At 35.0% G+C, this 24,496-nt stretch overlaps 3 protein-coding genes across 3 annotated transcripts in view; 2 read left to right on the top strand and 1 right to left on the bottom strand.

Moving 5' to 3' along the window:
• The first annotated feature begins 707 nt into the window (after positions 1-707).
• Positions 708-5,081, top strand: LOC136819534 (synaptic vesicle 2-related protein-like). Its single transcript, XM_067075768.1, has 7 exons — positions 708-1,204; positions 1,623-1,799; positions 1,976-2,087; positions 2,703-2,784; positions 3,371-3,460; positions 3,820-3,933; positions 4,563-5,081. The coding sequence occupies exons 1-7, from the start codon at positions 1,129-1,131 to the stop codon at positions 4,599-4,601; spliced, it is 690 nt and encodes a 229-aa protein (XP_066931869.1). The 5' UTR covers positions 708-1,128; the 3' UTR covers positions 4,602-5,081.
• Positions 5,082-9,229: 4,148 nt separating this feature from the next.
• Positions 9,230-10,959, top strand: LOC136819537 (carbonic anhydrase 1-like). Its single transcript, XM_067075772.1, has 2 exons — positions 9,230-9,539; positions 10,181-10,959. The coding sequence occupies exons 1-2, from the start codon at positions 9,299-9,301 to the stop codon at positions 10,774-10,776; spliced, it is 837 nt and encodes a 278-aa protein (XP_066931873.1). The 5' UTR covers positions 9,230-9,298; the 3' UTR covers positions 10,777-10,959.
• A 2,716-nt stretch (positions 10,960-13,675) lies between these two features.
• The window catches only part of LOC136819566 (cytochrome P450 4V2-like), a 92,741-nt gene continuing 81,920 nt past the window's right edge, over positions 13,676-24,496 (bottom strand). Inside the window, exons 2-3 of the mRNA XM_067075802.1 lie at positions 16,325-16,465; positions 13,676-15,141 (exon numbers count right to left, since the gene is read on the bottom strand). Of these exons, the coding sequence (XP_066931903.1) occupies positions 13,932-15,141; positions 16,325-16,410 (1,296 nt within the window). The 5' untranslated portion in view covers positions 16,411-16,465 and the 3' untranslated portion in view covers positions 13,676-13,931. The remainder of the gene's footprint in view (positions 15,142-16,324; positions 16,466-24,496) is intronic.

Below are 24,496 nucleotides of genomic sequence, written 5' to 3'. Positions count from 1 at the left end.
AGGTGAATGCAAACCCCCGGAAACGCGTTTTGAGAAAAATCAAAGAAAAGGCAAAAGTCTGCAAAAATGGGTATTATTTTAAGTTGGAAAGCTCTTTTCAAAAAATTTCTTCACTGAATGAATACTCATCCAACCAGTCAGGTTTCAAAAGTTAAAGTAAAACATTTCACAAAAATTGATAAAATATCCAAAAATCAACAAAAACATGTTGCGCTAAAGTCATGTATACATAGCAAAGTTTGCGGTAATCTTGCGATAACATCAAATTTGGGTGAAAACAGCCACATAAGTGTGTCAAAATGTTCATTGAAAGTCCAGCATAACTCTCTGTAGGCATGAAAACTTTTTGTGTGCATATTTTTATTCACATAGACTAGATGACAATGAGCAATGAGCTGGCTTCTTGACCGAAGGAAGGCTGTTATGAGTGGCGGGTGTCAGATGAGAATGTGCGTCTCCAGAAGTTAGGTCCAGTTCATTATAATGCACATTTACATCTCTGTTACATCATGTTGTGCTTGGAAATATCTCAGTTACATTTAAATCCACTACAAAACATTATGTGAGCCACCAAAAAGCACACACCGCCTCTCACCGCCTATGCTCCTCAAAACAAAATGGCGGCAACTTAAATGTTTTTCGCAGAAATCCAGCAACACAACCAATGTAGAGCAACTTTATAGATTCTGTAGAGTCCTTTCTTCATTTAAATAAATCATTTCAATCAAAGAGATTAAGTTTTGATCTAAAACTTGCCAAGAAATCTGCAGAATCATGCTTACAGCTTGCTTTTCAGCTGGCTTTGATGTGTTACACTACTGCAGCTACCATCTTTAATTTCAAGGATTACGTAATGCCACGGAAAATAATATTTTGACGCTCGAAAAGGGCGTAAAAAGAGCTTTCTTTTGGCGTATCACATTGCTATGTTTCTGCCGAGATTGAAGAAATAAGTCCTTAGCAACGGGATTTTTTCTGTTGCTATGGCGATTTTTCAAGCACCCAACAGGATAAAAATGCTCACTGCGGCCTGAATGATAAAGATATTGCTCTGAAATTTTCAGGAGATGTTCAGAAAGACCTAAGGATCTCAAAACACCCAAAAACCAAAATTCGACAATTTTTTCGATGATTTTTTATTTTTGGGTAGACTACCACCTTAACAAAAGGGAAAAATTGTGCGATAGTCATTCACCATTCGATGGTAAGTTCAAAACTATTCCAAAAAAATTGACTCCTAAAATTCCTCTTGGATAAAAAAGGATGCTATTAAAAATGACGCTTTGCTGGATAGATAATTTCCAGTTTAAGACTTTTTTTATTAATTCCTCTAAAATTCGAAAATGAAGATGAAAAGATAGTTTAGTGAAGGTTCAATCTCCGCCATTAGCTTGAGCGTTAAAAAAATTCTTCCTTATTGGGTTGGAATTTCCCGAACGGGATAGGCTTGTTTTAACAAAAACGATATTTTTTACCTTAAAATGTGTTGTTAAAATGAATTAAGTCCCTGTCGTATTAATGTTCTATAGGCTAAATTAATTCACGGAATTCCGTGATGAATTATAAACACATCGATGGAAAGATCTTACCCCTATCAATACATGGTACTGTTTGTTTTTCAGGAATGAAACATTTGATTATCAGAAGAGGAGGTCTGCCAATGACCATAATCCCAGTCAACCACAACACATCATCACTGGCCACTTCCAATACCAACGTATCTATCGGTGGACATTGTCATAGAATGACCAGCTCTGATTATCTTGGCTTTTTGTTCACTGCTCTTGGTGAAATTCCAGGTATGGGATGCTATTGAATCGCAAAAGAAAAGTTTCTGCACCAAAAGTTTTGGCCTTTGAAGTACTACCAATTATACTCTATAAGTCGGCAGCAAACGTATTAACTCCTTTTTTTTATCCATTGTGTTATAATAATAGATATGATAGATTTAATACAAGTGATTTAATCCACACAGGTTTGTTGTTATGTTTTGGGTTAGCAGATCGATTAGGTCGACGTCCAGCATTGTCAGTCTTATGTTTCGTGTCCGTTCTTGCAATGTCGTTGCTCCACGCGTGTTTGAATCGGTAAGATATAAAAAAACTTTTTTTTAATTTCAAAATCACATCACGTTAGACTGACTAGCGTCAGAGGTAGTGAATTGTATCACTTGCAGAGCACCCCTAATAGGCGTAGCGAGATATCCTGCAAAATTTATGGATGAGAGCAGTTTTTACGACACTGTAATTACTGTCTTTGTTTTATCAAAAGATAATCAATATGTCATAAAAGTCTGCACTCCCTCATAAATTTTGCAGGGTATAGCGCTTCGCCTATGCCCCTTATATATCTTAATGTTGTGCTTGTAAAGGGGGGACAAATTCTATCGATTAGCTAAAAATCAATTCACCCGAAATCTGCAGGGAATTCGAGAGGATAGTTTTTTGCCAGTTCTGCACCCTATTAAGAGCAAAATCTTACAAATTTTCCCGGATATAAGTGGTGACATACGATAACTTTTTTAAGACCTATTCGAATTCTGAACGAAATTTTAGTAATTTTTATTCCAATCGAGATTCGAGATTTTCGCCTCGAGCATACCGTCACTTCACGAATCTAGTCTCACCCGGTAGATTTAACTGAATGCTTTATTCACGACCTTCTTATTTCATCATCTACAATATTTACATTACATCTTCCAGATATCTACTTGTTGGCACACTTTTCATCTTGAGAGCTTTTGTGACAGGCTTCATTCAGACCGTTTATCTTTATACACCAGAGGTAGGTAACACCAGTATAATTTCTTAAATTTAGTTGAAAGGCTTTGGAATTTTTTAGAAAGGTCCACTGTGTTGAATAAACGTTGTGTATAAGCTAGATTTTGACATTTACACTGCAAAACGCAAGATTCATTCTCAGAGTTATTTTTTTACCAGTATGCGAACTTAAAAACTACCTTACCCGCTGATACGAAAATTAACGAAGGAGTTTCAGTAGAGATCTCTCTTTCTTTACGTTCGGAATCTCATAGCGCCCATTCATCATCTCAAAGAAAATTTCTTTGCTGAATATTGTAAAAATGCTGAGAATTCTCTTTAATCTGAAGGGAAAGACCAGTATTTGCTGACTCAAAAAATTGAATCAAAGCAAAATTTAAATTTTCGTTTTAAAATACCTTGTAATTTAAAAACGCTGATCTCTGCGAAACCAAATCCGGAAGATTTTAGAAATTAAATCTCGCGGAAATTAACCCGATTAAAGTTTTGAAGAGTTCCAGTTGATCGTAAAGAAATCTACTAAAATTCTCTAAATGGATCAGCAAGGCTGTTCAAGTTAGAATATTTTCACATCTATTTGACATTTTCAGGTTTACCCGACGAACATTCGTGCAATAGGTTTTGGAACAGCAAGTTCAATGGCCAGGATAGGAGCCATCATTACTCCCTTTGTGTCCGAGGTAAAACCAATTGTCCTATAAAGTAGTGATGAAAATTTCAATTGTGTGACTTTTAAAATTTCTGTTTAACTTCGTTCAAAATTTTTACACTTGGAAGCACGCTTTGTAAATGATCTCAGAGTGTCTCGTTTCCTAGAGCAATAGATTGAGAAAATAGAATCTTTTGTTTGAAGAGAAATCTTATACCAGGTATTAAAAACCTCATTTAATTCAAGGATTATCGAAAAAAGTCAATTTAATTTTTTTGACAGAGTATTCAAACACAGCTACCTATCTTTGGAGAATTATTTTATAGGGCAGATATCCGCTACCTCCTCATAGCTATGGGTCCATAGTTTTATTTTTCTTCTATCTTTAAGGTTTTGTTGGATACATACCCTCACCACGCTATCTTCATTTACTCTGGGTTAATGGCTGTCTGCATTTTCGCCTCCTTGCTTCTCCCCATTGAAACCAAGGGGATGAAACTGAAGGTGAGCTTCCGCCTACTTTGCATTGTATTGTTAGGTGGGGATTTCTATCATTGATAATCATACGTTCTTTTATAAGAAAAATCTATATAAGAACATATGCCCAACATATGTCTTTGAAGGTCAAAATATAAAGAACAAGCTAGGAGCACTTTTAAGGCTCTATGGACTCTAAAACACCCAATTTCTTGAAAGTTACACAAAATTCTCACAAAAAGGCGAAAAACAAGAACTAGTTAGGAACATTATTAAGCTTAAAACTCACAAAGTTATGAGCATCTGAAGGCTTTCAAAATACTGGATGCTCTAGATAGTCGAATAGATTGATGATTAGAGCCTTGAAGTATTTCCTTCCTTCCTAACCAACTTTACTTTCTTACTTGCTCAAAGATTTTCCACATACTATCAATCAATGCTGATCGAGCGCGTGAGATAGTCGATTAAATTGATGATTGAGCCTTGAAATGTTTCCTTCCTTACTAATTTGTAGTTGCTTTTCCTTGCTCAAATCAATATCGACTGTGGAGATATGCTTCACGCATACTGTCAATCAATGCTGATCGAATGTAAGCAAAACGGCTCCTTATCGTTGTTTCCCCTGATGATTGAAAGTATTTTCTTTTTTCTCCCAGGAGTTTGAAGAGGAGAGCGAACCGAACGATAATGGGTGATGGAAGAAAGAGCAAAGGCGAAATAACTTATCGATGAATGTAGAGGGTAGATGCGATAGAGGAAGGGACCTAAACTTCGATGCCCTTTGAATTTTCATAAATGTTGAAAAATAACCTTTTATTAAACGGTGTCAAATTGTGATTTCAATCGCATATTTGGCACACGATTCGATTTTCCGCAGGTTTGAAATAAAAATGGACAAGGAGAAAGTGACGCTTGCAAAAAGTTTATTTATTGTTGAATGGGGAAGAAAACTATTAATTAAAACTACACGATATAATGAGATTTGTGCTGATGTTTCCTTTGAATCAATCCGGGAAGTTTAATCCTTGATATTGATCACTGAAATATATATGTCAATTTATGTCTAGGAAATGAGTGAAATGATGATGAAATATAAAGACATCTTTATAAAAAAAGCTTGGATAGGCTAATTTACAGACCCCTCCCCCAACGGTTCGCATGATAGCGTGGATGACCCTTTTTGGCAACTTTTTGGCGCGATGGCGTGATATCTAGGATCTCAAAAAGTGTGATACTTGATTGATAAGATAATGCGATGGCTTGATGATTATTTAGTTTCTTCAATACAATTTTTAAATTTTCAGATTCATGAATAGTTTGCCTAACAAAAAATGTATAACATGCCATGGACTACTCTGTACCAGAGTGTATCTCACGATTATCGTAGCGTAGTACAATGAATTTTGAAATTAGCCGTAGATATTGGGTTTGTGTACAGACAAGCCATGGACTGGAGTCGTTTATAATGCGTGTAAAAGTAGTATAGGCGTTATACGATAATACGATTATTGCTACGGGATTTAGTTTGTAAAAACTAAAATCGTTCCCTCCATTATTTTTTGCTTTATTTCTACTATGTATGAATTAGTCGTCTAGCTTGCCAGACTAAACATGCCATAGTTTTGTTGGTTGCATCCAGTCAGAAAACACATTTCATATATACGACAAATATGAAAAATTCACTATTATGGTCAGAACCCTTAAGTGAAACTTCAGGAAGCAACGCGGTCACTTAAAAACATTTGTCAAGACAGTCCAGTTGAAGAGATTTCATAACCACAGCATGAATTAAGCGTCTTGGTATCCATGACAACTCAATTCTAATGGGATCATTTCTTGACAGGGGTTATATAAAGGTAAGACAAGATTATGATTATGAAGTTTATAGGTTTTAAAATCAAATAGGTCTGAGTGAGGAATCACTTAACGGATAATTGGAAATTGAGACTGACGAGGGATGCACATTTAGAATTTTTTTCAATAAGAAATGATGATTCGTTCAAAAATGACACTAAGACACACTGATGCTGTAAGCATTGGGATTAAGGTCTAAAGGGCTGGAGAGGAATATTCAACTCTTTTCAAGTAAGCAAAAGTGAAGGCTTGTAATTTATGTCGCTTTTTGAATGATGGATTGAATCTAGTTCTTTCTTTATTTTAATCGTGTGAGCACAACACGGGTCACGCGTTTTAGATGTGAAATAAGTGGCTTCATTTTCCATCTAACAGTTTCAACTTTAGCCCCCTCGGGCCTTTACAAATTCATTGGTTATAAGTAATGATTGATGGTTTTTGTTCCTTTGGTTGAGTTGAAGGACCTGTTCTTGAGATGATCTTTTTTTCGTATTTGAGTATTGACAAAACAAATAATTGGCTAGGTTCATTTTTTCATTTTTTTGTGTGTCAAGAATAGCCTTCAAAAGGCGATCTTTATTGGGCGATCTATACGGCTTTGTTTTTTTGCAGCAACCTATTATATGGCGATCGGCATGTATCCCAGGACATCGTTTCATTTTTTTGCGAGTTATTTCCTTTTTGATATGAACGCCATTGTTCAATATATCTTCTTAAAGACAAGAAAAATTGACGTCAAATATTTTTCATATTCAGAACCGAAAAAAGGAAACTAAGAAATTCTTTTTTAATTCTTGTTCTTGGAATTGCTTTTTTTTGAATTTAATTTTAGATGGTAGGTATCCTTTTCTTCTAATACCACGTACACTCGACACTCTGGTGTTTCACTAAAAATTGTGCCAGGCTCGTCACAGCCATTTGTTTTTTTTTGGTTTAAAAGTTTTCCTAAGATTTATTGTAGGAAAGTGGGAGCTGGGATACGAAGATTGCGAGCTGACGGACATGTGCCGCCCGGCTTTCGACCCTCGGACACTAAGCGGGACTAAAAAGGAGGAAAAAAAGAAAGATATTGTGAATTTTACGATCCTTATTGGGACTAATCTTTTTAGGAACAAAAAGTTTAAATTTTTCTATTTTCCCGACTGAGTACCCCCCCCCCCCCGCCGGGTTTACGGCTAAGTTAAAGTTAGACTTTAGAATAGTTAAATTGAATTATATCTCTTCTTTGAACTATTTCATGAATTATTCAACGTTGGGAGATTAACAAAATTTATTTTGACTTTTCATAGTATAAAACTCATATATATATTTATCATACTTTACTAAATTTTGCTAAGAATAGTTATAATCTTGAAATTGATATGTGAAAAAATAGTTTGTCATTTTAAAGTCGTTTTCAGCGTGGCTTTGCATTGAGAGGAGTGCAAAAATGGCTTTCATTTTTTGCTACACTTTGGGGTTAAATTTTACATGATACTCTTATTTACTCGTCTTCTGACAAAAGTGCCGAATAGTACTGGAAACGAGGATTTATCTCCCAGGATAGGCACTGTTTGGTGTTTATTATGATTTTACACTGGTGAAAATAGTTTTCTTCATTAAAAAAATCTTTTGGAGGAAGTTTTAATAACTTGTATCAAGAAAATAAATAAATCTCGAATTTTGAAAAGCGCTTACTAAGCAATGTCGACATTCCGCCAAAATAGATAGCTCTTGATGGCCCTTGATTTGTTTTTTTTTGTGTTAGGGTATAAATTTTTACTCGATATTAGACGGTGGGGTTGCCTTGTTTTCAGAGGGTGTCAAATTCTTACTTCCTCATTTGATTTCAAAACTTACAAGAAAATTGAACATATTACGTAATTGAAGCTGCATTTCAAATCATAACATATGGGTGTCCCGAAATATACACGTTTTTTTATAGGAACATCCAAAATATTTGAAGCCTTCGAATGTTCTTAACTTTTTGGATTTTAAGCCTCAAAATGTTCTTAACATGTTCTTATTTTCACCATTTTGTGAGTATTTTTTCCTTCATAAGAAATCGGTTGTTTAAGAGTCTGCAAAGCCTTAAAATATTCTTAACTTTTTTTCATAAGATTTTGGCCATAGAAGCCTTATGTTCTTATATAGTGTGTTCTTATATAAAAGAATGTGTATCCTCTAACATTTGTAACTTTTTGTAATCAGTCATGTAAAAGCATGACTTCTTATGATTATCAAATTTGATGTTTTCTCTTGAAATAGTTTTGGCTTGTTTTCAACAAACTTTCAGATAGACAACGTAGATGAAATATTTTTGAGGGGGAGATTATTTCGAGGTTGCGAAATTGTTTCAGTGGAAAAGTTTTGGTGTGGGTCTATCAATATACATTAGACTCTCGCTTATTCGAACTTCTATTATTTAATCTTTCTATAATTCGAGCTTATTCTCAGTCCCCCAAGGAGAAACCTTAATAATATACAGATGGCATGTACTAATTCGATCTTCAAGGGATCAAGAACTCTCTTCGAATTAGAGAAAGGTTCGAATTACAGGGACTACTTTATGCTGCTTTTAGCTGAGAAGACCAGGATTTTAGTTCGAATTATGAAGAGATTCGAATAATAGAGGCTCGAATTAGAGAGAGAGTTGACTGTCTGTATATTTCTATAATTCGAATCTCTCCGTTAATCGAGGCAAATGTGAGATTTCCGGTTTGAGTTCGAATTTGCGAAAGTCAGCTGTATTTTTATTGTGTTGGATAAGCAGTACAATATCCAATGAATTACTTTTTCTGGTATAGTTAGTGTAGTTGATACTTTTAAGGTTAAAAGACTTCAAAGCAAATTGCGACTTATGTGATGGTCACGATAAGCTGAGTCCAGCGGACCTTTACTTCACGCAATCGTACTCAATTTTTTCCCAAATTCACGTATTCGCGCAATGTTTTTTTGCAATTTACGCAATTTTTATTCACGCAGAACTTTCTAATTCACGCATTCACGTAATTTTTATTATTAACACAATCGCTGCCAAAGTACCAGCAGTATTTCAAAGGCCATGATAATTAGTGATACAGAAATTTTTGCTTGATTTGCATTGCATCTTTGGAAAATCTATCTGAAATTCTAAAGCAAAGAATGATCAACACAGCGAGGGGAAATGTTTAGTTTTAAGCAAATAGCACTTATATCGTCTAGAAGACTTTAAAGTTGATATCATTGTTATCAGTTTTTAGTGTTTTGCAGACGTCAAAAAGGTTTACTTTACAGTTCTTTACAGTTTTTTGCTTTCGATATGTTGACTTAGATCTCTAATGATATGTCTTTTCAAATCCATTAAGGTAGAGCTTTTTACAAATAGTCTATCATAACATCTAATATTAAAAAATACGCTGAAAGTTGAAATTTTGTGAAGAAGAAAAAATTCATTGAATTTGACTTTGTCGTTCAGGGATTATTGCGCTAATTGTGTTTTAGATGGGGAGTATCGAATGAAACTTAACTTTTCATATCTTAGAAGAGTAAATTATAAACATCATCTCCAAGATTCAAAATGGCGGCTTGGGACTATTCTTCAAAGAACGGACAACACAAATGGGGCGTACATTGTAAGATTGGAACGCGCCAATCACCGATAGATATTGTCCATAAAGACACAACATTTGATGACCAATTGAACATCAATCCACTGGATGTGAATCAGGAGGTTGGATGTTCGTTCACTGTATTGAATAAAGGAGTCAATATTTCTTTCTCACCGAAAGAAGTGAATGGTGAAGCCAAAATTTCCGGAGGTAAGAAAGCGAAGACCATGAACCGTGAGAATAACTTACATACAGCGAATTTTGTAGCTTTGTGAACTTTGAATTAACTTTATTTGACAAGGTCAACTGTCAACGCAAAATAAATCACCTATGTTTGCAAAACAACAAACTTTAACCTTTAAATTGTTATGAATACTGAATATCAATGTTTGTTACATATAATAACGTTTCAAACTGAAATGAATTGCTGCAAGTAATGTCCGGTGACCGTCAATTACCGGTCATTTTGTAGTTTCTACAGGCCATTCTTAACTTACCTTTTCTCTTTGTTCGGTTAAAATTTGAAAGCAAGGCTTCTTTCGTAATTTTAATCAAGTTAATTACCTTTCTTTAGTTCCTCATACTTACCAAATTATAAAAATCTAAGGGTCACTTTGGACTCCAAAGTTTTCTAATGGCACCCTAAGACCCCCTGATCAAGTAATTTTCACTACGTTCGCAAAATTACCGGCCAACATAAATTTTCTTATTTGCAGCACTGAAATGAATTTAAGTATCTATTTTTAGGGAATCACGTCGCAAATGTGTTTTAATAGAATACATGCTGTATTTTCCCAGTTATACCATTTTCATTGATTGGGAATTATATTTTTAACAAAATGATTTTTCAGGACCTTTGGCTTCCATATATCGTTTCAAAGAATGTCATTTTCACTGGGGTCGCAACGCAACACCGGGATCAGAACATCTCATTAATGGTGACCGCTCCGAGGCTGAGCTTCACTTGGTACATTTCAAAGAAGAAGAAGAAAACCCGCTGGAGTCTGGGAACGGGTTGTCTGTTCTCGGGATCCGATTGGTCGTAAGCGACCAAACAAATCCCGAATTGAAAAAATTGTTGAAGCTTTTCAAAGATGCCAATTTTAAAGGTGATCAAAAGGAAAGTGGAGACGTGATCAAGATTTATCAAATTTTGAGTGATATTCGTGGAAAGTTTTATACCTATGATGGCTCCTTGACAACCCCTCCACTTGCCGAGTGCGTCAAATGGATTGTTTTTAGCGAGCCCGTTACAATCTCAAGAGAAGATTTTGATATTTCATTCGCTGCTGTCTACGCCGTAAATCGGGGAGAAGAATCGAATGAATATTATGATCCGTTTACCCGATCGGATTGTTGTACGTGTGGAGAGAAACCAAAAATCGGGGATAATTATCGAGATATTTGTGATTTGAATGGGCGAAAGGTTACACGATCGTTCAAATGATAATACTGTAAAATTATTAATCTAATCTACGCTAGTGTCGAAAATATTTTATTGAATGTTTTGTAAATTCAGAATTGAATATCGGATTTTTTTTACTACAAGACCAGGGGTGTGACATTGTAAATAGAATGGGTTAAATACACAATTTTACCTTATTATTGATATCAATGATAAACATGCAAATACACGCTATTTTCTTTTATAAGAATAACTTCTATAGGAATACCAGGGTGAGATTTCAGAGTTAGAAAAAAAGGCCTATTGTTTAGAACTAGCCATAGCTTTCACTAACTGCCACCCGCTACAAATGCTTATTACGACTAAATGCTGATTAAAGCTTTTTAATGCTTTATAGTGAAAGTTTCGAAAATTATTAGGAACAAGAATCGCAAAATTGCGACGAAATATTTCCTTAAAAATGAAGGTCATTATCGACATATATTAGCAAGTAGCTGTCGCTAAGAATGCCCCGCAGAGCTTCCTATCGAAATATCCCTAAGTAAGCAAAATTACGCATGTGTAGATTTTAAATTCGTTTTATCGATAAAATTTAAGTTGGAGGAAGAAAGCTTGGTTTCAACTTTACTTTTGAGATGACATGGGATAGATGATCGCTCACATCTCAAAAAGAGAAGTTATCGCTCACATTAATCACAGTGAAAACGCAAAAAATTCTGAAATTGATTTGATTCTTATAAAGTAGACACTTATAATAAAAATAAATATGCTCATCTTTTTCGCCATCCTTTGTTTACTTTGTAAGAACTAATTACCGAAAGATATATTGCCTTCAATCAAGAGTTATTGATTTAATTCTTATAAAGCACATGCCTATGATAAAAATAAATATGTTCATCTTTTTCACCATCCTTTGTTTACTTTCTAATAACTAATTACCGAAAGGTATATTGCCTTCAATCAAGAGTTATTGATTTGATTGTTATAAAGAAAATGCTTATAATAAAGATAAATATGCTCATCTTTTTCACCATCTTTTGTTTACTTTGTAAGAACTAATTACCGAAAGATATATTGCCTTCAATCAAGAGTTATTGATTTGATTCTTATAAAGAAAATGCTTATAATAAAAATAAATATGCTCATCTTTTTCGCCATCCTTGTTTACTTTCTAATAACTAATTACCGAAAGGCATATTGCCTTCAATCAAGAGATATTGATTTGATTCCTATAAAGTAGATGCTTATGATAAAAATAAATATGCTTATCTTTTTCGCCATCCTTTGTTTACTTTGTAAGAACTAATTACTGAAAGGTATATTGCCTTTAATCAAGAGTTATTGATTTGATTCTTATAAAGTAGATGCTTATGATAAAAATAAATATGCTCATCTTTTTCGCCAACCTTTATTTACTTTCTAATAACTAATTACCGAAAGGTATATTGCCTTCAATCAAGAGTTATTGATTTGATTCTTATAAAGAAAATGCTTATAATAAAAATAAATATGCTCATCTTTTTCGCCATCCTTTGTTTACTATGTAAGAACTAATTACCGAAAGATATACTGCATTCAATCAAGAGTTATTGATTTGATTCTTATAAAGAAAATGCTTATAATAAAGATAAATATGCTCATCTTTTTCACCATTCTTTTGTTTACTTTTTAACAACTAATTACCGAAAGATATACTGCATTCAATCAAGAGTTATTGATTTGATTCTTATAAAGTAGATGCTTATGATAAAAATAAATATGCTCATCTTTTTCGCCAACCTTTATTTACTTTCTAATAACTAATTACCGAAAGGTATATTGCCTTCAATCAAGAGTTATTGATTTGATTCTTATAAAGAAAATGCTTATAATAAAAATAAATATGCTCATCTTTTTCGCCATCCTTTGTTTACTATGTAAGAACTAATTACCGAAAGATATACTGCATTCAATCAAGAGTTATTGATTTGATTCTTATAAAGAAAATGCTTATAATAAAGATAAATATGCTCATCTTTTTCACCATTCTTTTGTTTACTTTCTAATAACTAATTACCGAAAGATATATTGCCTTCAATCAAGAGTTATTGATTTGATTCTTATAAAGAAAATGCTTATAATAAAGATAAATATGCTCATCTTTTTCACCATTCTTTTGTTTACTTTTTAACAACTAATTACCGAAAGATATACTGCATTCAATCAAGAGTTATTGATTTGATTCTTATAAAGAAAATGCTCATGATAAAAATAAATATGCTCATCTTTTTCGCCATCCTTTGTTTACTTTCTAATAACTAATTACCGAAAGATATAATGCCTTCAATCAAGAGTTATTGATTTAATTCTTATAAAGTAGATGTTTATAATAAAAATAAATATGCTCTTCTTTTTCGCCATCCTTTTTTTACTTTGTAAGAACTAATTACCGAAAGGCATATTGCCTTCAATCAAGAGTTATTGATTTGATTCTTATAAAGTAGATGCCTATAATTGTTCATCGAAAATGTGCATAGAATTACCTGCGTTTGAAAACTTAATCCACAAATTAACGCACAACAGAAAAAAACAAAAAACCCCGAAGGGAAAAATAACGACAAACGTCCGCCGCGCATTTAGCGAAAGCTACTTGCTAGTTTGGTAAGCTATAAACGTTGCCGGATAATTACGGAACACTAATTAACCGGAAGACCGGTTAAGACCAAACGCAAAAATTGAGATTCCTGTCCAATATCCTTGCGTGAAGCTATGTAGGCCACCCTACGCTCGCAAGCTCGCTACGGGCGGCAATAATAGAAAAATAAGAATAGTGCTCAGCCTCAGCCAAAGTACACTATTCTTATAATAAAGTATGTATCGCTCTGCCAAAGCTGAAATTGAAAACTTTCACATATAGAGTGTCTGGGAAAAGAGGAAGAAAGGAATAGCGAAAAAAATAACATAAAATCGAATATCTAAAGTTTTCAAAAATATTTTCCTAATAAAATCTTCCTGTTCAAAAGTCATAACAAAGCTATACACACAACGTTGTTTAAACGTTAATATAACGTTATATGGACGTAGTGAACGTTAGATAGACGTTGAAACAACGTTGTGTGCCTGCTGGAATAAGAAAGCTATAAACAAAAGACCTAAAAATCTTACCATAAAATAAGGTAAACTATCCCTATAAGTACCTAATAATACATACCAACCCTTCAAGGCTTCTGTGGAGGGAATTTTCCAGACTGGCTATACTTCAGGTTGATTAGTTTTTGTTGAAATTCCAACTTTAACATGGCTTTCTCAACGCTATCCGGCATGGAGACGAGAAGCTGGTAAATCAAGTCTGCATAACATTTATCTAAGTTCTGAATACCGGCTGAAGAAGACGAGGTGGAAGCTATTCCTATGCTTGGTAACTCGACAGAGACGGGGACTAAGGTCAGTTCTTTAGGGTAAGCAACCCCTTGTTGTAGGGTACGCTTCCCTACATTTACCTCATCACAACATTGTGTGGGTGGGATTGGTTCATTCTCTTTCGGGAACGAAACCCTTTTATTCATTCTGAAACTTTTGGACGTATTTTCTAACACAGGTCGTGTTTCAACCACAAAGTTTGCTGACTCATTCATGGAGTACATCACTTTGGAATGTTTTCTTGATTTACGAAACACGGTCATGAAGGAGCTGGCAGGTTCCGAAGAAGCTGTTGTGGTAGAAGGTTCGGACACTGATCTCTTTGCAGAAGGAGAACTATCCTCTGGTGGTGACGGTGGTGACGGTTTTCGTTTCGCGCCGACAGACCCTTGCTTTGAAGTTTCAGCTAGCCTACTTGAAGTCTCGATAAGCCTGCTTGAGGTTTCAACTAGCCTAGTGCTCGGCGGATCTATGGACCTTGAAATCATCGTTGGAGGTGCTTCAGTATTAGAATCAAGGAAGACAGACTCTTCAAACTCATCGTCTGGTCTTTCTATAGAGTTGGAATTCGCTCTTGGCTTATAATTCTCGTCCAAGAAACATAATTCATCATAAAATTTCCAGTTCGATTTAAAAGGTAGCTCTGAATCGAGGCTCTTTTTCTCTTTCCTTTTCTCAGCAGAGTAATAGTTTCGGAGATTATTCATTTTGTTACGAACATCTCCAGGAGAGCACAACTCTATCCCTTCATCCCGAAGTGTTTTACAAATATTGTTTAAAGATTGTGCCCGAAAATCACGATGCATGTAAAAAACGTCCGAAGTGTTATAAAGTAATTTTTCTTTTGACCATAATTCAATGAGACGGTAAGTATCCTTCTCACTCCATTCGTATTCGCAATGACGGGGAGGCCGACCTCGTTTTCGTGTGACTGTTTGTACGGAATCCGATTTCTCCGTTGCATCGATAACGGGGAACGTGACGTCAACATCGTACTGAGTAGATTCCCTGGAAAAATGAATTTTCTTCTTCGTAAAATAGATTCAAGTAATGAGCAAGTTTTATCTATTGTGTATGTAGTTCACTTAAAACAACATTCGAACACAGTCCCTCAGTTTGTTCGCTTTTTTATGATTCTGATAGTGTCACCACGTCAATCAGTAAAATCAAAAAGGGTGCAAGTGGCTCTAGATACAAGATTGGTCTCTCGAAATATACTTGAAATTCACTTTACAAAACACATTCGTTTCTCAGGTCAGGTCATTTGGCCAGGCCAGGTCTTATCCTGGAAGAAACGGAAGTTTAACCCACACGGAAGGATTCTAAAGATCTCTGATGGAATCTCGAGAGGGTTTTTGAGCTACAAACAGAAGAATGTAGAATTTAAAACTTAAAATTTAAAGCTTTGAAAGCACGAGATTTTTGGCCCTTTTTGCCTCGGAGCGAAAAACTGACGTAAGGGTATGCTCGAGCCAAAGTTCTAAAACTGACCCTTGTTGAGAAAATAAATTTCGTAAATTTTTGACGTTCTGATGACCATTTGAGAGCTTATTTTTCCCAATTTTCAGCCAAACTTTATCCTAAATTAAAAGAACTACCGTTACCTCGTGTAATGTCGATATACCTTGTTTAATTCGATCATAAGCAACCTCCTGGTCTTTTAAATGTTTATAAATAAAACCTTCTGAGTAATCTGTTTAAAAAATTACTCTACTACTTTGCAGACCAGATGGTTGCTATGACAGAATTCGACAAAGATGTCACCATTACACGAAGTTACGGTACTGACCCTTCAGGGAGTTGATTTTTTGACACTCCCAGATAGACAGATACTCCCAGAGTTTTAACGCAAGTTCACGAAGCATTTATACACCCTTGTCTCACAGCCCCGGTGGAACTTTTTTCCGAGTGGGGATAAGAATTCCTATCGAAATCCCAATGGGGATAAAAATTCTATTGTTCTAAGGTTAAAAAACCCAATGAGGATAGTTTTGGAGTGCAATTTTAATTTTAAACATGGAATTTCGAGTGAGGATGAAATCAAAGTCAATTTCCCAGTGGGGCTGAAATTCAAGGTATTTTCCCACCGGAGACGAAAATTTTTGCTTAATTTTCCAGTGGGGCTGGGGTCGCAACGGGTCTGTGACACAGGGGTGCCTTTTTTTAATAAAGTATAAGAAAAAATACATACGATGGAGACGAAAGCTGGTCATCATCTTCTTCTTCAATTTTGATTTCAATCTGTGGAGGAGGATCATCCAATACGTCTTCACTCATTGTATCAAAGGTTTGTAAGTGATTTGTTCTTTTTTACTTTTCGGATATAAGTGAGCTGAAAAGTCAAGACATCCGAGATATTGCATATACGTTCTTTTATAAGAACATCCACAATTTTTGAAGCCTTGAGATGTTCTTAGATTTTTGAGTTTTAAGCCTAAAAATGTTCTTAGCATGTTCTTATTTTCGCTATTTTTTGAATATTTTTTGTCAATTTCCTTTGAAATCGGGTGTTTTAAGGTCCGCAAAGCCTTAAAATGTTCTTAACTTGTTCTTAACATTTTGATCATCAAAGCCTTATGTTCTTATATAGTTTGTTCTTATAAAAAACGTGTACGCGCTTCTTTATATAGGAACTATATAAGAATATAAGGAACACGAGGCTTCAACTTCAAGTATATTAGGGACAATTTAAGAATATTGAAGGACTCTAAAACACCAAATTTCTTAGGAGATGGCACAACAATTCTCAAAAAATAATATTTTTAGGCTACAACCGTACATCCTGTGCCCAAGTTCAGGAGCTGCCATAAAGCCATTATGGAAATTAATTATGGTAATAACCGGGAGGGCACATTGCTATACATTGTAGGCTTGAAACTAAATAAGTTAAGAACATCCGAAGGCTTCAAAAAAAATTTGGACGTTCTTATAAAAACGTGTATATGAGAGAGCAAAGAGCAAAGAGCAACTTTTCAAGAAGCTTTCGATTTACCTAGGTTTCTTTTTTCAGTATTAGCGGCAGTGGCAGTGCTTCTAGTTCTAAAAGTGTTGAACCTTTAGAGCTTTGCTTTACATTTTTGCAAACCCCTTCAATATTCTGAATATTCGATTCAACGTAAAAAGTGTATAAAGAATCAGACCAGAGAGATAAATTCAAATAAATTTCCAGAATTACATAAAGATATTTCTACAAAAATCTTACACACACACACTCTCCTCTACTCTCTCTGTTCATAAAAAAACCTCAGAAAAGGATTTTTCTCCACATTTAGAAATTCATATAACATATCTCTTTTGTTTCTCTATTCAACAAAAAAACTCGAAGCGATTAAGTTTACCATTACCAAACATGGGCATATAGCTACAGAAATGATTAATTGATGATAAAAGGAATTTTTTTACGAGTAGAGAAAATTCAAACATGTGTCTCGATTACTTTTTAATCAAAAGTCAGAAATCTCAAGTTATCGAGTCAAAGAATAGAGAAATGTTTTCGTTTCGTCAGCTTTTACAAATAACTTTTTTTTACAAGAATAAAAGGGGTTTCCTTGTTGTTTCATAACCGGCGCATGTACTTTGTCTTATCCTTTAGGGAGCGGTCATAAAGTATCTACTAGAGGGGGGTGGAGGGTATTTTGAAAAATCCAAAAAAATTTTTCGAACCCGGAACCCCCCCTCATAAGGCCCAATATTTTTTCGCACCCCCCCCCCCCTACTAAGAAAACTTTTACGCGAAAAAGAATTCATCCAGATGCAGTATATTTGTTTGTATGACAGTTTTTTATGTCAAAATAAGGTAAGGGAGATAGTTTAGCCCTGTTAAGTTAAAGTATAACAGGGTTAAGACAAGAATCATCAAGTGGTTTTCTCTGAGCTTCTGTAAAATTTGGAGAAAAATACGGCTTATTTTTCCCAGTAGCGACCTGGCTTAATTTTCTGGGGGTGCAAACTATGAAATTGGCGCCCCTGGTTTTTTTTGTCCTTACTTGTGCCCTCCATTATTAAGTGAAATATTAAACTGTAAGAGCAGTATGGTTGAAAATAACGCCCGGAATCTTTGAGTCAAGAAACTTGGAATTTGTTTTTTGTAATTTGAAATGTTAAGGTGTTTTGACATTAGCAGATGCTAAGGAGGCGCAACGATGGTTTGCGCCGACGGGCGAAAATTTCAATATTTTTCACCACCATTTTAGCTAAAAGACACTTTGTTTTGACAAATTTCTTTTAAGAAGTACTTTCTCAAACCACTCTGATGAGCTGTGAGAGCACTAATCTACTTCCCTCACCTAGCTCAATGTTACAAACCAAAAGGGCAAGGCGATGATGCCCAAATAATGCCAATATGAAATGTACATATATCCAATAAGATAAATTATGAGTTGTCGGCTGTAAGGCCGAAAATTTTTTGAAATCTTCAAACGTAAAACTATGAAATTAGACTTCCTACATTTTCTCTTGAGTTTCCCAAAAAAAATTGGAACCCCCCCCTAAACCCTCAAAAAAAGTTTGGAACCCCCCCTAAACCCTCGAAAAAAAATTCGAACCCCCCCTAGAATCCTCCACCCCCCCCCCTAGGGTAGATACTTTATGACCGCTCCCTTATACTTTTCTCAAGTAAAGTGCATTTAAGAAAGGGGCACTGCTGATGGGTTGATTACACGCAGAAGCAGCCGGTGGAGAGATTTTTTAGAAATATGTGTTCTTATCTTCTAGGAGACCACATGTTCTGGCCTTCAATTGTGTATACTAATGATGTGTGTTCTGATTTCTAGGGAACCTAAATCGCACTATTTGTCTTTCTAAACTAAACATATTACTTTCTTTATGGTTGGATGTGTTCTAAAAGTCTAGGAAAAACATTCTGTCAAGATAAACTAAGATACACGTTTTTTTTTTATAAGAACAAACTATATAAGAACATAAGGCTTCGAGGCCCAAAAATTTAAGAACATTCCAAGAACATTGTAAGGCTTTGGAGACTTAAAAACACGCATTTTCTTAAGAAATTACATCAAAATGCTCAAAAAATGCTGAAAATAAGAACATTTTAAGAACATTTTTAGGCTTCAAATCCAAAAAACTAAGAACATCCGAAGGCTTCGAAAATTTTTGACGTTCTTATAAAAAAAAACGTGTACTTGTTTTTCTCCACGATGCGCTCTGAAAATTTCTAGGGGGACCTAGACAACAAGAACACGTTAGATGAATTTGATTATAATCCCTGTCGCGTCAGAACACATAATTAGGTCTATACGTTTTTTTTTAAGAAACTAGTTTTACCAAGCAGCCTCATTGTTTTTTAAGAAATCGGCCGTTTCGAGCCTTAAATGTTTCTTAATGTTTCTAAACTTAGTCAAGCTTAAAGAACGCATGTCGATAATACAATACTGTACAGGGTGTCCCTAATTAAAGTATCGAGTCGAAACACAACTATGAGTAGAACGTTTTATGTGCGTGTTCACAAAATTGTATTTTAAGCTCTCCCTCTTTTTTCTTTGTCATTACAATTAATTTATACGTTGTAACTACCATTTGTAATAAGCCTGTGTGATGGAGAACGTTCTTATATTTTAGCGATAACACACACAAACTTTTCTACTCAATCGCACGTTCAAACTCGATACTTTAATTAGGGACACCCTGTAGTATAATCCAAGGATTTATTACACACTGGATATACAAGTAACAGATTTTTGCTGATTTCTCGTGTACTAGCTATGTCCGCAGTAATGATAGTATTGTTCACTCTCCTTCCCTCATTAAATGATTTTTCGAAGCATTTTTATTGCATTTCTTATCGAAAATCACTCATCCAATTCCCAAAAGAGACTTAAAACTTTCCTGTGAGAGTCAGATTCTTCCACTTAATTGCTAATTTTAAGTCGTTATGACGTTTCAAGCTGTGAGAAAGATGCAAAAGACGTGTTATGTATAAGAAATTTAATGTTGACACCGGAAATTTTCAAACTTCAACCTCAAAAAAACCACTTTGCCACCACGTGTCTCCAATGGATTTTCATACCACAGTGGAGCCAAGACACTCAAGTCTTATGTATGTTAATTTCAGCTCTTCTGGGGACAGTCTTGGAAAGATATTTCCAATTGAAAATTTCGTGTCACTATAAGCATTTTGTCTGAATTTCTTGTCTTATGATGTTTTTCTCACATTACATTTCACAAATGTATCCAGCTCGGAATGCTAGCCTTATATTCAAACTTTTTTTCTGCAAATGTACAAAAAGAAAGAGCTAGAGAACTTTTTAAAAATAAGACTGATAAACATTTTTAAAAATCAGACATCTTCGAGCCGCCATGACAGTTGTCCTAGAACATCAATTGTTTTCTGAGACAATGAAAATACAATGATCGCTCTCCATCGTTTTATGAGTCGTTTATCCAGTGTATAATAAATCTTTGGTTATACTTTCAAAATTTGTTTGAATTAGAGCATCGAGCATGAATAATAATTAGTTAGAATACCAATAAGATGAACTTGAACCGTTTACTTCTCAATCTTAAATTACTTATTATGTATATCTCCTGGTTTACGTAAGGATCAGACTCGGTGACGTGTACGTGCGTAACAAGTTTGGCGTGAACACGTATCACTTGCGTGAAGTGAAGGACCGACTCATCAGTTCCGTTGAACCAGAAGGATCTGAAGTTGAAAGGTATCTTCAGAAAACCAATTCAATGCACTGTTTAATCGCTTGTGGTTTAACTTTGAACTCTATTAGTAAACATAACTTAGTAATAAGGTTGACAAAAGTCTTGCGGAAGTTTGCTCATTCGAAAATGACTTATTTCAAAAGCGTATCGGCATTTAACGACACCCCAAGTGTGAATAAAAGGAATAAAAAAATGATTTCTTTTAGATATTACAATACAAACACTAAAAGCTTTCAGGCCCTTTCGCAAAAAAAAAACCCTCTAGATGAAACCATGAAACCATAAAAAAAGTACAAAAATTTGATTGTAGCCAAAGAGCAGGCCTGTTTTTCCACCTTACCAAACCCGGGGGGGGTACTTAGGCAAATGGAGGGTACGGTATGTGCCGCCCTTAAGGGTACCTTTTTGGATTTCCAAAGTCCCGCTAAGGAGAAAATCAAATTTCAGTCCCCACTAAGGGTCGGAAAAATAGAAAAATTTCAACTTTTCAACCCACGGAAAGATCGAAATTTGGTCCAAAGAAGGAAAAAGTAAAAAATAAGCAGCTATTATCTATCTTGTTATTGATGTACGTAAATAATTTGTAGAGGTAAAACTAAAACACCAAAAACGCCCTACAAGACGATCTTTTAAACTTTTACTTCATGCTCAAAAACTTCTAGACGATGCCTATCTTAGTGCCGAAACATTGTTCATTCAAGGAAAAATAGATTCTATTTCCAATCTTCGTGTATCGAACCAACACTCCGCTGCATGGAAGGTAATAAATGAACTAACCGGACGAAAAGACCATCCTCTATTCAGCTGAAAGGACGCTCTCCAGAGAAACGAAGGGACAAATAGCTAAATTATTTTAGATCTCTACTCGGTAAAACATCTGTTCTTAATGTGGAAGCGCTTCCCTTAACTTAAATTTCAGCTGAGCTTGACATTTTCACTTCTCTTTTTACAAAAGACGAGCTCGTAACATGCATCAAACTTTTTTCCAACAACAAATCTTCTGGTCTTGACAATATTCCTACAAGCTTATGGAAAGATCCAATCTTTCACGATCGAGTTTTGCAATCAAGCGTATAAAAATTGCCAGCCTCCTTCTTCTTGGCTCACGGGAGGTATTATCCCTGTTCCAAAAAAAGGTGATCTAACCCTTGCATTTAATTACAGGGGTATAACTTTAATGCCGATAGCCGCTAAGATGTACAACAAATTGATTTTAAACCGTCTTGTTCCAGTTCTTGATCCACTCCTCCAATCAAAATGGTTTCCGTAAAGGGAGGGGCACCATTGCCCAAATTTTAGCCATTAGACGTATATTGGAGGAGATGCGAAAACTCAATATAACTGCTTTTATTTGTTTTGTAGACTTTAAGAAGGCTTTTGACTCGATTTCACGCGAATAAATGTTTGAAATTCTAGAGCTTTATAGGATTCCAGAGATAATTATCTTTGCTATTATGGCACTTTACACTTCAACCAAAGCAAAAGTCATTTCCACTGATGGGGAATCGGACATCTTCACCATCCATGCAGGGGTACTCCAAGGAGACACTGTTGCCCCCTTTCTTTTTGGTATCGTTTTAGATTATGTTTTAAGAATTTATGTTGACATATCAAATGAAAAGGGGATTACCGGGGGATTACCATCAAAGATCCCCATTGTAAACGTGATCCTAGTTTATTCCTGACCGACCTTGACTTTGCTGACGATCTTGCACTAATAAATTCTGAATCTATCAACGATCTTGAGAATCTTCTCCATTCACTAGAAACCCCAGCAAGTCAAGTATGTCTTTATTGCAAGGAGGGTAAAACAGAATTCATCAGCACTTCTGAAAACATCTTACCACTAGTCTCCCTTAACGGTGTTATTATTATATCAGTGAAAGATTTCAAATACTTAGGCTCGCATATTAATAGTTCAGAGAGCGACTTTAAAATCAGCAAAGCTTTTGCTTGGAAAGCTTATAACAAACTAAATAAGATCTGGAAATCGAACTTGTCCAATGTGGCTAAAACCAAAACCTTCAAATCTCTCGTTGAGTCCATTCTGCTCTATGGTTCCGAGACTTGGACAATGACTGGAGCCATGCTGAAAAGCCTAGATGGATGTTACACCAATCTTTTAAAGAGAGTGCAGAACCTAGACTGGCACAATCACCCCTCTCTTTTGCAAATCTACAAAGGTCTACCCAGAATTTCTAATGTTTCAACAACTATTCTCGGGTACCTAATAACCGGGGGGGGGGTTGAATAAGCGAGGGGTTTGGAAAAAATCTCAAACTTAATAAGCGGGGGGGGGGGGAGGGGCTGGAATGAAAATGTCCTGGGTGGAAAATTTCCAAAATGGAGGCTAATACAGCGAAACTTTCAAAAAAACTTTCACAAAAAACAATAAGGGTTGGAATAAGAATGTCCTGAGTGGAAAAGTTTTGAAAAATTAATTAGCGCCACCCCGGCTATAAGGCACCCGAGAGTAAGATGCTTGCTTTTTCCGGGCATTGTTTTCGTTCAAAACATGAAGTAATCTCAGATCTTTTACTTTGGTTCCCTGTCGGTCCTAAACGTTCGAGGAAATGAACGTCTCTCGACACTCTAAAGCGGGAAACAGGCCCGGAGACGCTAGAGCTCGGAACACTAATGGCTGATCGTAAACTGTGGAGAGAGGGTTATATTGTTTGTTTTCGACCTAGGTCCTCTCGGACCTACAATCACCCTCGAAATATATTGAGATTTTAGTGTAGTTTAACGTTTATCAGAATTTAAAGTTCGGGCGAGAATTGCTAATCGAGGGGTAAATCACTTCGAAAAAAGCGTACGAAATGATTTTTGATTTTTGATTTTTTTGTGATTTTTTGATTTTTTCTTTGATTTTTTTATTTTTACGTGATTTTTTGATTTTTTCTGTGATATTTTGATTTTTCTGTGATTTTTTGATTTTTTCTGTGATTTTTTTATTTTTCTGTGATTTTTTTTCACAGATATCTGTAAAGCCCGAAGGGCTAGATAGGCAACTTTTAAGCTTTCTCCAGCAAAAAAAAGTGAAGCCAAAATTTGACTTTTTAAATTTCGTGCCGATGGATAGGATCTAGCATTTTAATTGTTTTCGGAGCGCGAGATCAAAAAAAGTAGGCGGCAAACGCTATTTCACATCTCTCAAACCGGTGAAATTGCATATTTTAGTCACGTGACTTTGGTAGGAAATCCTTCCAAACCTAGGCTTCACTTTTCGATAAAAGCCGCAATGCAAATCTAGCCCTTCGGGCTTTACAGATCTGTGATTTTTTTGTGATTTTTGATTTTTTGCGTGATTTTTTTGTGATTTTTTTATTTTTCTGTGTTTTTTTGATTTTTTCTGTGATTTTTTGATTTTTCTGTGATTTTTTTGTGATTTTTTTGTGATTTTTTGATTTTTCTGTGATTTTTTTGTGATTTTTTGATTCTTTTGTGATTTTTTTGTGATTTCTTTTTGGTTTTTTGATTTTTTTCTGTGATTTTTTGATTTTTCTGTGATTTTTTTGAGATTTTTTGATTTTTTTGTGATTTCTTTTTGATTTTTTTCTGTGATTTTTTTGTGATTTTGTGATTTTTTTGTGATTTTTTGTGATTTTTGATTTTTTGCGTGATTTTTTTGTGATTTTTCTAAGAAGTGTACGAGATTTTTTCGAGTAATTTACCCCTCGTTGCTAATTTTGCA

The sequence above is a fragment of the Clytia hemisphaerica genome, unplaced genomic scaffold (assembly GCF_902728285.1).
Source record: "Clytia hemisphaerica strain Z4C2 unplaced genomic scaffold, Clytia hemisphaerica genome assembly, whole genome shotgun sequence".
Classification (NCBI taxonomy): domain Eukaryota; kingdom Metazoa; phylum Cnidaria; class Hydrozoa; order Leptothecata; family Clytiidae; genus Clytia; species Clytia hemisphaerica.
Note: the sequence above shows the minus strand (reverse complement) of the source record. Positions and strands in the feature narration are given on the sequence as shown.